The 15,977-nt window shown below is 39.1% G+C and overlaps 1 protein-coding gene across 22 annotated transcripts in view; it reads right to left on the bottom strand.

Annotated features, from left to right (window-relative positions):
* The window catches only part of CASK (calcium/calmodulin dependent serine protein kinase), a 243,228-nt gene that overhangs the window by 191,697 nt on the left and 35,554 nt on the right, over nucleotides 1-15,977 (bottom strand). The window contains exon 1 of one of the 22 annotated variants that reach the window (XM_030019540.2): nucleotides 9,616-9,691. The exons of 20 other annotated variants lie outside the window; for them this stretch is intronic. In XM_030019540.2, coding sequence (XP_029875400.1) covers nucleotides 9,616-9,659 — 44 coding nt within the window. In that variant the 5' untranslated portion in view covers nucleotides 9,660-9,691. Of the gene's footprint in view, nucleotides 1-7,309; nucleotides 7,450-9,615; nucleotides 9,692-15,977 lie in introns of those variants that run through there. One more of the 22 variants, XM_030019550.2, reaches the window with a different exon arrangement.

The raw sequence follows: 15,977 nt of genomic DNA, 5'->3' as shown, positions 1-15,977 counted from the left end.
TATAAAACCCTGAAACAAAACCTTTTTGCTGTTCCTACAAACAGCGATTAAAATACCCATGAAATCTTAATATGCTTTAGTATGCAATCAGATGATCATAAAAAAAAAGCTCTCCAAAACAAGTATTTCATTCTCAATTAGATCATCCACACTGCACTATTGTAGTTATGCAAATTCAGAGGTTATTTTAGGCCTAACACCTACCTGAAATAATCTTGCAAGTCACATGCTAAATGCGACAAAAGGAAAATAATTTTAAGTGAGCAGTATTTAGTCAATCTTCCAATATATACTACGACTTGAATAGGTTTCCTAAATGATCTCCTCAAAAACCTTCTTTTAAAGCAGAAGCAACTATTTAAAACAATCCAGTATTACTTCCCACAAATTTCAGACCACCTGCATTTTCTACATTTGTTTCCACATTTGCTTTTTAATTCCAAAATGTATTTCACATGCTGGAAGGGACCTCAGGAGGTCAGCCAGTCCAACCTCCCTGCTCAAGCAGGGCCACCTGCAGCACGTTGCCCAGGACTGTGTCCAGGCAACTTTTGAACATCTCCAAGGATGGAGACTCCACAACCTCTCTGGGCAACCTGTGCCAGGGGTCAGTCACCCCCACAGTGAAAAAAGTGTTTCCTGATGTTCAGATGGAGCATACTGCGTTTCAGTTTGTGCCCACTGCCTTTGGTCCTGTCACTGGGCACCACTGGGAAGAGCCTGGCTCCATTTTCTTTGCACCCTCCCTTCAGGTATTTGTATGCATCAATGAGATCCCTCCTGAGCCTTCCCTTCTCCAGGCTAAACAGTCCCAGCTCTCTCAGCCTTTCCTCACAGGCAAGATGCTCCAGTCCCTTCATCATCTTAGGGGTGGCCCTTTGCTGGACACTCTCCAGTATGTCCATGTCTCTCTTGTACTGAGGAGCCCAGAACTGGACCCAGCACTCCAGGTGTGGCCTCACCAGTGCCGAGCAGGGGGCAAGGATCACCTCCCTTGAACTGCTGGTAACACTCCTCCTTAGGCAGCCCAGGGCACCGTTAGCCCTTCTTTATGGGCAAGGGCACATTGCTGTCTCATGTGCAACTTGGCGTCCATCAGGACCCCCACAAGGCCTTTTCTGCAAAGATGCTTTCCAGCAGGTCAGCCCCAGCATGTAGTGGCACAATGGGTTGTTCCTCCCCACCTGCTGGACCTTGCACATTTCCCCTTGCTGAACTGCATGAGGCCCCTGAAAGCCCATTGCTCCAGCCTGTCAAGGTCCCTCTGGATGGCAACACAACCCTTTGGTTTATCAGCCACTCCTCCTAGTTTGGTGTCATCTGCAAATTTGCTGAGGGTACACTCTGCCCCACCGCCCACATCATTAATGAAGATGTTGAAGAGGACTGGGTCCAGTATTGACCCCTGGGGTACACTGCTAGTTTCTGGCATCCATGTAGACTTTGTGCCACTGATGAGCACCGTCTTCAATCCACCTCACCGTCTGCTCAACCAGCCCATACTCCTTTAGTTTCTCTCTGAGGATCTTATGGGAGACAGTGTCAAAGGCCTTCCTGAAGTCTACACAGACAATATCCACTGCTGTCCTTCATCCACCAGGCCAGTTGTCTCACCTTGGAAGATTCTCAAGTTGGTCAAGCATGACTTCCCCTTGGTAAATCCATGCTGACTACTCATGTAGCATCCTTATTTAATTCAGACCAATTTCAAATCATTTACATAATCCATCACATTATCTTCATAAAAAATGAATGCAAACTGACAAAAAAGACCAGTAACACTACAACACTTATACTACACAATGAACTGTACATTAAACTACAGTGTTTTTTCTTCTGCTATTACAGAACAACACAACTACACATTAAGTCATCTCTTCACATGTGTGTTGATGTCACTCATAATCAGGTTTGTGTGAGTCTTGACACACATCACAGCCAACATCTTGAATGTCACAAATCAAAAGCTGTTTGTCAAAAGTCATCTCTCATCCTGGTGCAATTCGGTCGCACGCACACACAAAGGGCACAGAACAGTTTCCCTGGAGAAATCAAAATAAGCTACCATCCCTATCAATTTTTCCAGATGGGAACCCTCCCAGTAAAAGTTACCATATTTATGTCTGTCAAGATAAACTTCAAGGTAAACAGAAAAAATTCTGTAGTCTCTTTTCAAGATCTAGCCTGGATAGCACAGGAGGGTACACTGAGCTATGTGAAGTCCAGTATCCCAGGAAAAGGAGACCCAGTTTGAAAGTTCTTCCTTAAAACTATAAGAGCAGACAAGAGTAGTTTCAGAGGTTTTTATGTAAGAGGTGACAAATTTCTGCATTCTGAGATGTCACTTTCATTCCCCGTTGGGTGTGATAAACCCATCCCAGGTGGTACCTGATAAACCAAAAGTACCAGACGCTGCAGCTGAGCCAATAACTACCACTAGACCCATATGTAATCCACCAGCAATATCCCTGACTTTGGAATAGACTGTCTTTTGTCAGTGTTTCTCAGGGCCAAATAAAGGTGTCTTAACTGCCAGATCTGGCCTTCAGCATACCAGTTGGCTATCCTGGTTTACTTTGGCCTAAAAGCTGTCAGTTTACTGCCTCACTTTTCTCCATGCTACATTTCAGAAGTTTGAAGCAGCTAACCCACAGAGCAGCACAGGCCTTCAACCTGCCCACTGCCACACAGAGGACCTGGAGCACAGGTACACTGCCCTTGAGCAAACCTGCTATGTGCTGAATACCCCCCCAAAGCAAACACACACCCCACACAACAGTTTCATTTAAATAAAAAGAAAAAAAAAAAAAAAGAAAAAAAAATCACACTCTGCTAATGCAAGACAGTGCACAGGATTGCCTTTAAGTGAAGAGCAAACTCTATATAAATAGAGCATTAATAATGAAACTTTCACCTTTGTTTTTCTGATTTGAGATATGACTAAAACGTGATGAGGTTTAAATCAGTCCAAGCTAACCAAGTCAAACCCATGTGCTTTCCCTCTTTGGAAAGCAGAGCTACGGTGAAGGTAGTACTGGAAGATACTGCCTAAGTTGGTTATCCCTGCCCTTTCTCACCTCCTTCAGAGTAGCAATAGGTCCCTACCTTTAAATGATAGTAGTCGGATACCTAAAGCAATACAACCACTACCCAACCCGACACCCCTCATACTTTATTATCATTGCAACCACAGCTCTCAAATGTTTCAGTAAATCAATTTTTATCAAAACTTTGGTACCTTATATATCTGAAAAGAAAGACAACCTAAGAGATAAAACCACTTGTCAAATTCACTAGGACAGCTAAAAATGAACATTCTGCAACACCTCTCCTGTCAAAAAATTCAGAAAATTACAAATTATGTACCAGACCACGAGTCTACATTAGCAAGAGGTGCAGTGCAATAGGAATTGGTTGGTAGAGTGAAAGAGTATTGAGAATCCAAATGTTCACACTGAAAGTGGTTTCAGAAGTTTTGCTCTGAACTATCTCTAGTCTGGTCCCATGGACTAAAGACCCATTAGTAGTTGGAAAGCATTATGTTCACCTTCAGAGCACATTATTCAGTTTAGTTTAATTCAAAAAGAATTCAGTTCAGACACTCTGAGATCACTCTACCATATGAAATGCAGCAAAGCATGTTAAGGTTGGATGATCAAGAGACTTAATTCAAAAGAGCACTCATGACCTGAAATAAAACACCAATGGAGACACACCCATATTGCAGGTCCACTGGCTTAAAATATGTTTTTCTGTAACAAAGAAATCTAAAACTCACATTGGAAATATGGAAAAAATATATCACATACTTTAAAACAACCTACACTGCAAACAGAAAGGGATTTACAGTGTTGTATCTTTCTTGCACATTTGTTCTTGGGGAAAGCGTATGCTAATTTTCACGTACTAGACTGGTAAATTCTGAAGTGTTTAAAAATGTTTTGACAAAGTCCAGTGAAGTAGCATGGCTTACACAGTTCTGATAAAGCCCCATGTTAAGAGCCATCCTCTTCTCTCAAACACCATTAAGAGTTAAACTATGATATATATTGATGTGACCTGGAAACACTAAGTCATACGATTGTGAGGCAGACATCTGGAAAAAAAACAACAAAAAAACCCAGAAAAAAAATATGAGACAATTGAAAAATTTTAACATATAATAAAAATTTGTTTCCCTTTGAAGAGTTAATATAAGAAGTGACTAGGGAGTTAAATATGCTCTATCTCAAATTTATTTACATCACCTAATTTATCTCTTGATTTTCCCTTTTTTTCCCACAGAATTCACGAGGGGAACACTAAATTAACTTTAACATGCTGCTTTTGCAGCAATCTTCTAAAGATACTCTACCAAGAGATGCACCATGTAATCTATGGGCAGAAATACTGTTACACTCTTTTTCACATCTTCACTGTTACTAGACCTCAAGAGATCATATCTGGTTTTCTGTACTCCGACTTTTGTAGCTGTACTTAATTTTTTGCTATTTTATGGTTTGTGTTTTTTGGTGGTTTTTTTGTTTGTTTTGTTTTGGTTTTTTCTAATTAATTCTGACGGGCTCTGCACCTCTTCCCCCTGTAATCACACTAACCTGCATGTTAGATGATTTGGGAAAACAATATTTAAAATACTTGCCCATACTGTACCTGACACAGGTAATCTGCTATACATTCTGGAACACTACATTTGTAATTGCAAGCAATAATTAAAGTGTTTATTTCAGCTAATAATTTTGTACATTCAAATGTAAAAGTTAGAAATTGACCTTTGAACTGCTGAACAGCCAAATAAGAGACAACCAAAGACCCATTCCTGGACTCTAGGTCAAGCAACACTACCTGGCTCATATATGCTTTGTTCACAGCTAGCCAGCTCTACAGAAGTTTTTTTTTTTGAAAGAGGCAGTGGGAGCAATCAAAAACTAAGCCACGGAGGGAGTTAACAACTATGCAATTTAAACATTGGATTTTATATTTGAGCTTATTTACTGGCTATTTTTTAGGATCACAGGTAAATGCCCTAAAGCATAATATATACAGTTAGACTATCTAGAGGGCAAGATACCTGCAAGTTATATGAAATCTATTCACATTTACTGTAGCAATGTTAAAAAATAGATATATTAAGATAATTTCTTTTACTGGCTCACATTCTTACTGTTCGTTAATAATGGTACTATGTTAGTAACCAATACAGAAAGAATTTTCAAAAAAATTACACTTTAAAAGGTTAGTGGAATTTGTTTAGCTGTACTCTACAAAAGTTCATAGATGTTTTGGTCCCAGACATTGCTGCTCAAGTTACAGACTTAATCTGCTTTTTTTTTTTCCTCCCAGTCCACATCAGGATCTGTAAGAAACTGCTACCAGCAGAGATGTTTCAGCTAGGATGCAACTTAAATACATTCCACAAAACCAATGAAATCAGCATACGACTCATTCTGTTCCTCAGTTTGAAAGGTCAGACCCCAAAGCAAACGGCAAGCTACTGTAACCAGCACTCAGAACAAAACCAAGTTATTGTATTGAATACTTGATCAGCTTTGAAATGCATAGGTATGTACAGATAATACTAGTAACACAGTAATGTTAGAATGTTGGAAATTTAAACCACAGTTCTGTTTTGTTAATAAAATCAATACGGTAAGTTTGCTAGGTACAACATTTCTCAACTTATTCATAAGCACAAGTACCAGCAAGGCACAGTTTTTAGTAAAAACGACGCAACTCACTGAAAGGATTTGTTATAGTGAAAATATCAACACTAAGTTAACTGCAAACATCCTTGAGATACATTATATTTAGTTCTATGTATTTGGAAAAGACAATACAGAATTGTATTTGAACAAGGGGTAACTCAATTTACCCAAAGTATTTTAACTGCAGGAGTAAAGTAAGCCATAATCCAGAAATGGTAAAATCTACTAAACACCTGTATATCTGAATTATAGTCTTACTATTTATCTGAATGATAGCCTTACTTGGCTACTTACCAATATTAAAGAAATTAAGCCAATACTTCTAGCAATAGTGTTATATGCTTAGACCATAACAGCTATGAAAGAATAGTGTTTGTAGGAAGAAGTTACTTAAGTTTTACTCGTACAGGTTTAAAAAAGCATTCAGACAATACTTCCTCTAATGAGTTCTGACAGTAGAATTTAATGTAACTCTAATCCCATAACAACATGCATTTTACTGATTGCATTCCAATTTTGTTAGAATATTTTTGCATGAACAAGCAGTTATTCTAACAATATTAAATTCCCCAAACGCACACAAAGTGTAAGGCCAGAATACTTGTTCCAACTAGTAAAATTCTAGGCAACCAATAGTTTTGTCTCAGAAACAGAATTAAGTAGCTCTCATTAAGTCTCAAAATTTCATAGACAGGAATGATTACCTCAAACGACACAAAGCAGGGCACTTTCTCCTCTGGTTCAGTTTTAACCATCTGTCAGTGACATGGACATGCTAGAAAAGCTACACACTGTTACAAAACAGAAGTTTAGATAACCATAGTCTGTGTATCTAAATAAGATGCTACTCTTAATGGCCACGACAAAATAAAGCCCCTTGCAGAGCAAAGTACTTTAATTTGAAACACATTTAAAACTAAATACATAGAACTAAGTTCTGCACATATTCCTTATGGTCACCATATTTTTAACTTAATGTTATTTCATTACTTTAACCACTGTAGAACGTCTGTACACATGGAACACAGGTCTTCAACACAAAACGTGTATTAGTTTTGGAGGGGGGGGACGGGACAGACTGAATGTTGTCTGTGTTTGAGGGGTTTTGTTTTGTTGCGGGGTTTGTTTGTTTTGGTTTTGTTGTGGGTTTTTTTGTTTTGTTTTGGTTTTGTTGTGGGTTTTCTGTTTGATTGTTTTCAAACACTAACATTTAGGTCACAGTTCATGCACAGGAGTATTATAAAAAGCACTTTTAATTGTGCTTTTAGAAAAGCATTTCAGTGTTACTTTAAGATGTATTTTAGCTGTTGGAGAAGGTGTATGGAGATCAGTTTATTATAATATACAGTAGTAGTAGTACAGCAATTTTTACAGCATGCAATAAAGAAAGTTACCTGGGAAACGTAAAGGAATTCCACAGGCACTTTAAGGATTGTTAACTGTTTGGTACATATTCGCATCAAATTTTATGCAGTATCTCAAATTATTCTTCAGTTTTGAACAGAATGATTAACAGATCCATAAGGAATATAACTAAAGCAGTTACAAGTAAAGTTATAAAAAAGAAAAATCCAGAGTTAAGAAAGTTGTCATTGTGTCTAACTTACATCATTGTGCTTGCAATCAAAAACAGTAGTACTGTTGTTTTATATTAAAGAATCACTGCTCACTGGTAGCTGAATTGGAAACTATTTCATTTCTGTTTTCACTTAATTGAAAATGGTCTGGTCATTCATAAGTAGCATCTGCTCAGGCCACAACCTTGGGTTTAGAGAACCTTAAACAAAAGAAATGAAACCACTAAAATTACTGTTCAAGCACTGTGCTATAGAAGCATTACTGCATGCAGGATAAACTCACTTAAACAATGCCCATATTAATAAGTTACACCATTTCCAAAACAATAGAACCTGATTAATTATAATACTCATTTGCCTCTGCTAGTGATGCTCCTGTCATGAACACCTCTTACATGTGTATTTCGTACACAGATCACATTGATGAAATACATCAGTTCGGGGAAACATATAAAGCAAACACCACATAGTCCTATGTTTCTTGGACAAGTTCAAACCTCACAAAACATCTAATATGGTTCAATTTTAAGTACACAGAGTTCCCAAGACAATGCAAGAAAGCAATGACAAACGTTAATTTTTCCCCATAATGTTCTAAGATGAACCTTCTGACAAATTTGTATTTGACATTTTTCAATGAGACTATTAGATACCCTATAAATTATGTTTACATGCATACAGAGTACATACTACAGAACACAACTCTGGAATACTGTGCATGGTGATATCAATGTAGAGCCAAGCCTGAGAAATTTGTATCTTTTTTATTTCTCACTTGTCTTACAGTAAAAGAAAATTAAAGTTGTAGGTAAAATGCCCAAATAATATATTCTCTAATTATTAGTGAAACTAATTTCTTTATTTCACTCTGTATTTGCAAAAGCAGTACTTTTCAGGATTGGGAGGGGGAATGTGCTCATGAAATTAATTGTCTTTATGTACTGATAGTAAAAGTCTTTGCCACAATTATGTTACAAAACAGTTTTGTTATAGAATAATAGAATTTTTGATATCATGGCTGGCATAAAGACTATAGCCATCTCCTTAAACCCCAAATAAATTATGTTCAGAGGAAATGCATGCATGCATTAATAACACTCTTTGCACAAAGGAACACAGATAAAAACCCCAACTTTTCCCAAATTGTTATTTGCTGCCACACTATTTTTCAGCTCACAAACATAATGAGATACTATTAGTTTCCCAGCTGTTAGTTTCAGTAACCTTGTTTTAAAATTAAAGTTCTGTGTGGCTGGGTTGGAAATCAGAAACATGCCTAATGTCCAAAGCGGTCAATACTTCTAAGCAAGTGGCTACTACAACTAATTCAAGTATTAGGTACAAAAGCAATACCCGCTTATAGACAGCATATAACTGACAGGTTTCAATACTACTGGCAGTTAAACAGAAATCTTGGCACTGTTAAACAAGAAGCTGCTTCGTCTCTCATGAAACTCCTCCCTCCATTTGTCACTGTACTGTGCAGAAAACAAGACATGCTGCTTTGCATAAAACAATTACAGTGTACAGTATATCATCTCAAATAAATATCTTGGGGTTTTGTTTTTACAGATAATGCATAACAGAGAACAATTTGGATGCACTTTAGCCACTTCTATATATGATGTATACTCATTTTAAGTAGATTCAGAAATGAATCTAAATGTACATTCTTTAAAGACCTAATTATTCATCAAATGCCTACAAGATCATTTAAATGAGAGAAACAGCATCATGCTCTCCTGAAAAATATTTTTAAATTCTATCTCTCGGTAAGAAAATTATTTCAATCTGATCCCCCATCACCTTAATATTTCTCTAAAAAATTAAATTAGGTATCTATAACAGTCCAGGTGATCTGTGGTCTCCCATTCTAGTGTAGCAAACTTTGAGGACATTCTTTCCAATTATGTTATTTGTGCCCTAAATTGGGACACATGCTCAAGTATAATTTAATTAGGAGTAGGGTATTTTATGTTTACTCTTCTGAGTAGCAAGTTTGGAGCAAGTGATCCTTTATGCTCTTTTACATACCAAATTTTTACTTATGTCTTTTTCAACCACGGGGGAAATGATAAATTATATCAATTGTGATGTGTTAAGTGCGGTGTACTCAGAAAAAAACAGAATACTCCTTGGATATTTGACGATCAACTTATTCATCTAATTACTGAGGTAGCACAAGCATGCTGTTAACTCTTAAAGATTTTAGAAGAGCTAAAATCACTAGATGGATCCAGCCCCCTCCCTCTTTTCCCATGACTATAAATTTTACTTCTTTTCTTATTTACTTTCACCATTGAAAAAAGGTCCATTTAAAAAGTGAGCTTACTCACCAGGTGGGTCTCCCAGACATACACAGCTCTCGCTGTAAAGCCATACAGAAGCCTGTTAAGCGGCCTGCTGCCAAGGACTGGCTTTAGATCTATTTATAGCATAAACATGGTGAAGGCCAGATAAGTCTTATTAGCCTATTTAGCAGCTATTTGAAGATTTATTTATTTCAGATGCAATAACTTAAAAATAACTGCATAAGCTTCAGTTTCTTCAGAACATTTTAAAGCTTAAGCAACACCCTATAAAGTTTGTTACCAACACTACTCTTGAAAGCACTTCACACCTTTAATAACTACAGAGTATGTTACATTAAAGGATGTCATGAACTCAAAAAAACTGAACAATCACAGCAAACAAGCCATTCATTACATCACTTTCAAGTAAAAGCCTGTATATGGATACTAAATCAGCAAGACAAATTCAAGAACTAATAGCTTTTTGTAACTGGATTTAAATAAGCTAATTTCAGTCTTTGGCACTGGGTCTCAGTAACAGGAGAGAGGATTAAAATCACAGACCCATGTGGCTAAAACAGACGAGTAAACATTACTGCTGCACAGATGCCATTGCAGGCAGAAAGATGTAACTCAGAAAAAGAAGAGAAGAATGTGATGAAAAGATTAAAAAAAAAAAAAGAATCTGAACTCAGTGTGTGCAATGGGGTGAAAGGGAAGATACTTGAGGATCATGCCAAAAAAAAAGCAAAGAAAGCTCTATTAGAATCACTTATGGCCACATTAGTGTAAATCAAAGTCTTAAGAAAAAACTTCCTCTCAGGAAACACAAATTGATTCACAATTAAGAAAGAAAAGAAAAAAAGGAAAAAGAACAACAAGAAAAGAACAAGCACAACTGACAACTATTTATGGACTGCAAGCAGTTGGGCACATTTTGTTACAGGAAATAAAACAATTGATGATGACCCAACTTTACTATGTCTCACTTTCAATGCGAGGTGTATCTTAGTATAACATACCACTGATTTACATTTGTGTTTAAATTCCACTATCACTTTAAGAGGAGGGAAGGGGAAATCAACGTCACAATTAAACAAAATTAAATAATAGTTTTAAGTTAAGCTCATTTTTTTCCAGTCCTGTGCAGAAGGCTATTCACTTCTGGTTTAGTAAAGGTGGTCCAATGACCTAGTCAAATGTCTACATTAATTTAGCAGAGACTGAAGCGGAAAAAAGAACTACCTTGTACCCAGGTGTTTCACCTACTGTTATTATCTCCTTTCTCTACAGAAGTCCACATGGAAAACCTATGAGGAACATGCATGTACATTCATGTTTCTCTGACAGATGCAGTGAAAAACTACCTTTAAAAAACATTCCACTTCTTGCTTCTGTTTACAATGCAAAATGAGAGGAGGCTGTGAAGCCACGAAAACTTTAACAATAATTAGGTTTACTAGCACATAACTCCATGCAAACCTTGTCCATGCTCACAGCTTCAATTATAACAAACGTTAACTGGACTGTGGTGTTCAGAAGGGGGAAAATATCAGGATCCTTCTTAGCTGTAGCTCTATTGTCTTACACCTTTTTAAAGAATGATTTATTTCAGTTCTGTTACTAGCTTTACAGAGCTAAACACAATAGCACCACACTGTGGGAGAAAGCATCGTCATACATGCATAGTGAATGAGGCAGCAATTAGGAATTGAGGCATCATAAGAAATGTTTCCAAATGTTTTGTTAGTTGTGTGTGCCCCCCCAGGTTTAGAAGGATATGAGGTCTGGAATGCTGTCTAATAACTTTCAGTACTAAATGAAAGATCCAACTTAAGATGACAAACTTAAAGGTATATTACAGCCAGATTTTCAACATATTTCTGATCACAGCAAACCTGAGCATATAGAACTGTGCATCTCATTCCCACTATTTTTATAAACTGTGAGATTTTGAATATAGTATCAAAGGCCATTCCACTCTCAGAAACATCAAAAGCAGCTGCCACATGCAAACCTGGGTTGGATCCAATTAAAACCTCAAGCCTTCAGCCTATGCTGAGGAAACTTGCCACAGATCTTATAAAAAACACAAGATGTACCATCTATTTCTCTAAATCATGTACACAGAATCAAGAGTGGTTGAGGTTAAAAGGAACCTCTGGAGGTCATCTGGTCCACGCCCCTGCTCAAGCAGGGCCACCTAGAGTAAGCTGCCGAGGACCATCGGCTTTTAAATATCTCCAAGGATGGAGAATCCACAACCTCCGAGTAATCTGTCCCAGTGCTTGGCCATCCTCAGAGTAAAAAAAAAACCTGTTTCCTGGTGTTCAGACAGAGCCTCCTGTGTTTCAGTTTGTGCCTGTTGCCTTTCTCACCTCCCTCCACCTCCTGGTAACACTCCTCCTTAGGCAGCCGAGGATACCATGAGCCCTTCTTTGCGGCAAGGGCACATTGCTGCCTCACGTTCAACTTGGTGTCCACTGGGACCCCCACAGGGCCTTTTCTCCAAAAATCCTTTCCAGTTGGTCAGCCCCCAGCATGTACTGGTACATGGTGTTGTTTCTCCTCACCTGCAGGACCTTGCACACTTCCCCTTGTTTAACTTCATGAGGTTCCTGTCAGCCCATTTCTCCAGCCTGTCAGGGACTCTCTGGCTGGCAGCACGACCCTTTGGTTTATCAGCCACTCCTCCCAGTTTGGTGTCATCTACAACTTTGCTGAGGATTGCCTCGGCCCCATCAGCCAGGTCATTAATGAAGATGTTGAAGACGATTGGACCCAGTATTGACCCTGGGATACAATGGTAGTTACTGACCTCCAACTAGACTTCACGCCACTGGTGAGCACCCTCTGGGCCCAGCTGTTCAGCCAGTTTTCAATGCAGCTCACTGTCTGCTCATCCAACCCATACTCCATCTTCTTTATGAGATCTTATGGGAGACAATGTCAAAGGCCTTCCTGAAGTCTAGGTAGACAATATCTAGAATGAGTGGCGTTCCTCAGGGGTTGGTATTGGGACCGGTGCTGTTTAACATCTTTGTTGGTGACATGGACAGTTGACTGCACCCTCAGCAAATTTGCTGACAACGTCAAGCTGTGTGGTGCGGTTGACACGCTGGGGGGAAGGGATGCCATCCAGAGGGACCCTGACAGGCTTGAGAGGTGGGTCCACATGAACCTCATGAAGTTCAACAAGGCCAAGTGCAAGGTCCTACACATGGGTCGGGGCAATCTCAAGCACAAATACAGGCCGGGCGACGACTGGATTGAGAGCAGCCCTGAGGAGAAGGACGTAGGGGTGTTGGCTGACGAGAAGCTCAACATGACCCAGCAATGCATGTTTGCAGGCCAGAAAGCCAACCATATCCTAGGCTGCATCAAAAGAAGCATGACCAGCAGGTCGAGGGAGGTGATTCTCCCCCTCTACTCCACTCTCGTGAGACCCCACCTGGAGTACTGCATTCAGCTCTTGGGACACCAGCATAAGAAGGACATGGACCTATTGGAGCGAGTCCAGAGGAGGGCCACAAAGATGATGAGAGGGCTGGAGCACCTCTCCTCCGAAGACAGGCTGAGAGAGTTGGGGTTGTGCAGCCTGGAGAAGAGAAGGCTCCAGGGAGACCTTATAGCAGCCTTCCAGTACCTAACAGGGGGCCTTCAAGAAAGCTGGAGAGGGACTTTTTGGAAGGGCATGTAGTGATAGGACAAGGGGTAATGGCTTTAAACTGAAAGAGGGTAGATTTAGATTAGATGCAAGGAAGAAGTTCTTTACTGTGAGGGTGATGAGGCACTGGAACAGGTTGCCCAGAGAAGTTGTGGATGCCCCATCCCTGAAGTGTTCAAGGCCAGGTTGGATGGGGCTTTGAGCAACCTGGTCTAGTGGAAGGTGTCCCTGCCCCTGGCAGGGGGGTTGGAACTAGATGATCTTTAAGGTCCCTTCCAATCCAAACCATTCTATAATTCTATGAATATCCCTTGCTGTCCCTTCATCTACCTTGATCTTTTTTCATAGAAAAAAAAAAGATGGAGATGTACCAACTGTAAGTAGGACCAAAGGTCCTTGGGGGGGGAGCGAGAGACAAATCTAGCATCCGATTAAATTTCAAACATTTGGCCTATGAGGACAAGCTGAGGAAAATGAGCTTGTGTAGCCTAGAGAAGAGAAAGCATAACAGGGTACCTAGCAGTAGTCTTTCAACACCTAAGAGGTTGTCAAGAAGATAGAGCCAAGCTCTTTGCCAATGTGTACAGTGGAAGAATGTGCCACAACAGTCAAAGAGAAACAGCGAAGGTTCCACCTGCATATAAGAAAAACATTTTTCCCTAGTAAAATAACTGAACACTGGAACAGGCTGCCCATGGAAATTATGGCTCTCTATCCTTTTCTAGACCCAACTGGACAAAGCCTCGAGCAATCCACTTCAAGCAGATTGGACTGAAGACCTCTCAAGGGCCCTTTAATCTGAAAGATTCTATGAAATCAATTTTACTTTATGTTTGCAGTGGCCTAACAGCACACCCGTAGTAAGCATAGACAGCATAACTCATTCATTCCCAAAACCTCATTCACTTATCTGAGTCTTCAGGGGTTTTTGTTTGTTTTGCCAAAGGAACAATGCAACACAGATCTTATTTATCCATCCTGCTGCCTCTGGACTGATGGGTCACCATATGGGAAAGAAAACTGCCACAGCAACAAAGTCTTAAAGTGATATTCTTCATTTTCTCACCCATAAATCTTCAGACATTCAAACAGGCTAGCAGCAAGAGAGTTTGTACTGCATTCATACTATGTAATACATTAAGCATCTCCAGTCTCATTAGTCTGAGGCAGAGAGTTGACAACCACCTGCTTCTTTCCAGCAGCATAAAAGACAGAAAAAATCCATGGGGAGGAGGGACAGAGCACCATTTCCTATTGTTAACTGAATATAAACAACTGCCTGATTGACACAAAACCCCATCCTCTGACTGCATCCATACACGGGAATCTTCTTTTTCAGTGACAGATAAGACGATCACACAATTCTATAGAGACGTGGCAAGCTGAGTGGCATCGCAGTATCTTGCATGTTTTTAAGAAGGAAATGTAAAAATTACAATGCTTGATTTCTGCTAAACCTGTATACAAAAATACTATATGAGCAATGGCTAAATTTTTTATTGTATCTATACAGAAGGTTCTTTTACACAAAAGCAGCACTTAAGTAGAAGGTAATTTCCAGGTTTATATTTGTAAAATGGGTATTTCTACATGGCAACATCCTTCCAGGAATGTTTAATCAAGTGCTCTTTCTTTGTAACGTGCCAACAACAGCAGCGCTGCAAGCTGAATTCTATCTGTTGGTAACCTTGTACAATCCAGCCCTTACTCAAGGAGACTGCAAGGCTATGATATAGGAAATCATTGCATTTAACAACCGTATGCTGACTTCTATGCAACTCATTCAAGTCTAGACGGTAGATTTAAGCCACTCTGGTTACAGTATTCACACTGCACATCACAGGAAAGGTGGAAAGAGTCACACTTACTAATTAGTCCTGGCTAATTTTAAGTTTGCAATACTAACAGGTTTTGTTTCTTTTTTTTTTTCTTAAACCAATGACTTATATGCATCATGTGGAAAAGTTAAGGAAGAACAAAATGCAAAGAATCTCAAGAAGTAGAGAAACTTAACTCTTTCAGAAGAAAGACAATAGAAGTACCAGTATGTAGCTACAAGAAACCCACAGGATTCAGAATCATAACGTTAACATGGAATACATTGAGTGCTCAGCTTTAGGAGACTAAAAAAACCCCACAATGCCCTCCCCCACCCCACCCACTCATGCCCCACCCACCCCACCCCTGCAAAAAACCACCAAAACCCCAAACCAACCGAACAAAATATCTGCTGTGACCTTAAGATTTAGAAAAAGTCTGACTATCAAAAGGTAAAAAGTCTTCCATTTTCTGTGCTGTCTGAAAATAATAGGTCTGTCAACTGGGAGTGAGTCACCAAATTTTGTCCAGAAAACATCTTCAGGTAGGTTGTACCAACAGATAAACACATTAATAATATTTTTAATATATTAAAAATCTGCATGACCTTAGCATAATGTTATGGAGTTTGTATTAAAAAAAAACCTAAATAACTTTTAGTAAATTGTGAATTTATATGTATTTACAAGACAGCTGCAGTAAGATGCAGGCATACAGGATCAGAGAATCCAAGCTGGCACAGAGCTGTCAAACCTAGTTATAACCAACTGTTGTTTCCTCTGTCAGAGTTGAAGCATGCTTTCATCCCTCACCTTGTCTGTTTGTGCAATTGTTCCCTAACCTGCTTTAGTCTGAATGAGCTAGGTTAGAAAGATATAATATTTGAAACATTTAAATTAACACAGTTCATTTAAAATTAAAG

Source organism: Aquila chrysaetos, chromosome 7 (genome assembly GCF_900496995.4).
Source record: "Aquila chrysaetos chrysaetos chromosome 7, bAquChr1.4, whole genome shotgun sequence".
In the NCBI taxonomy this organism is placed as follows: domain Eukaryota; kingdom Metazoa; phylum Chordata; class Aves; order Accipitriformes; family Accipitridae; genus Aquila; species Aquila chrysaetos.
The sequence above is the reverse complement of the archived record's forward strand: the minus strand, read 5'-3'. Positions and strand labels throughout refer to the sequence as shown.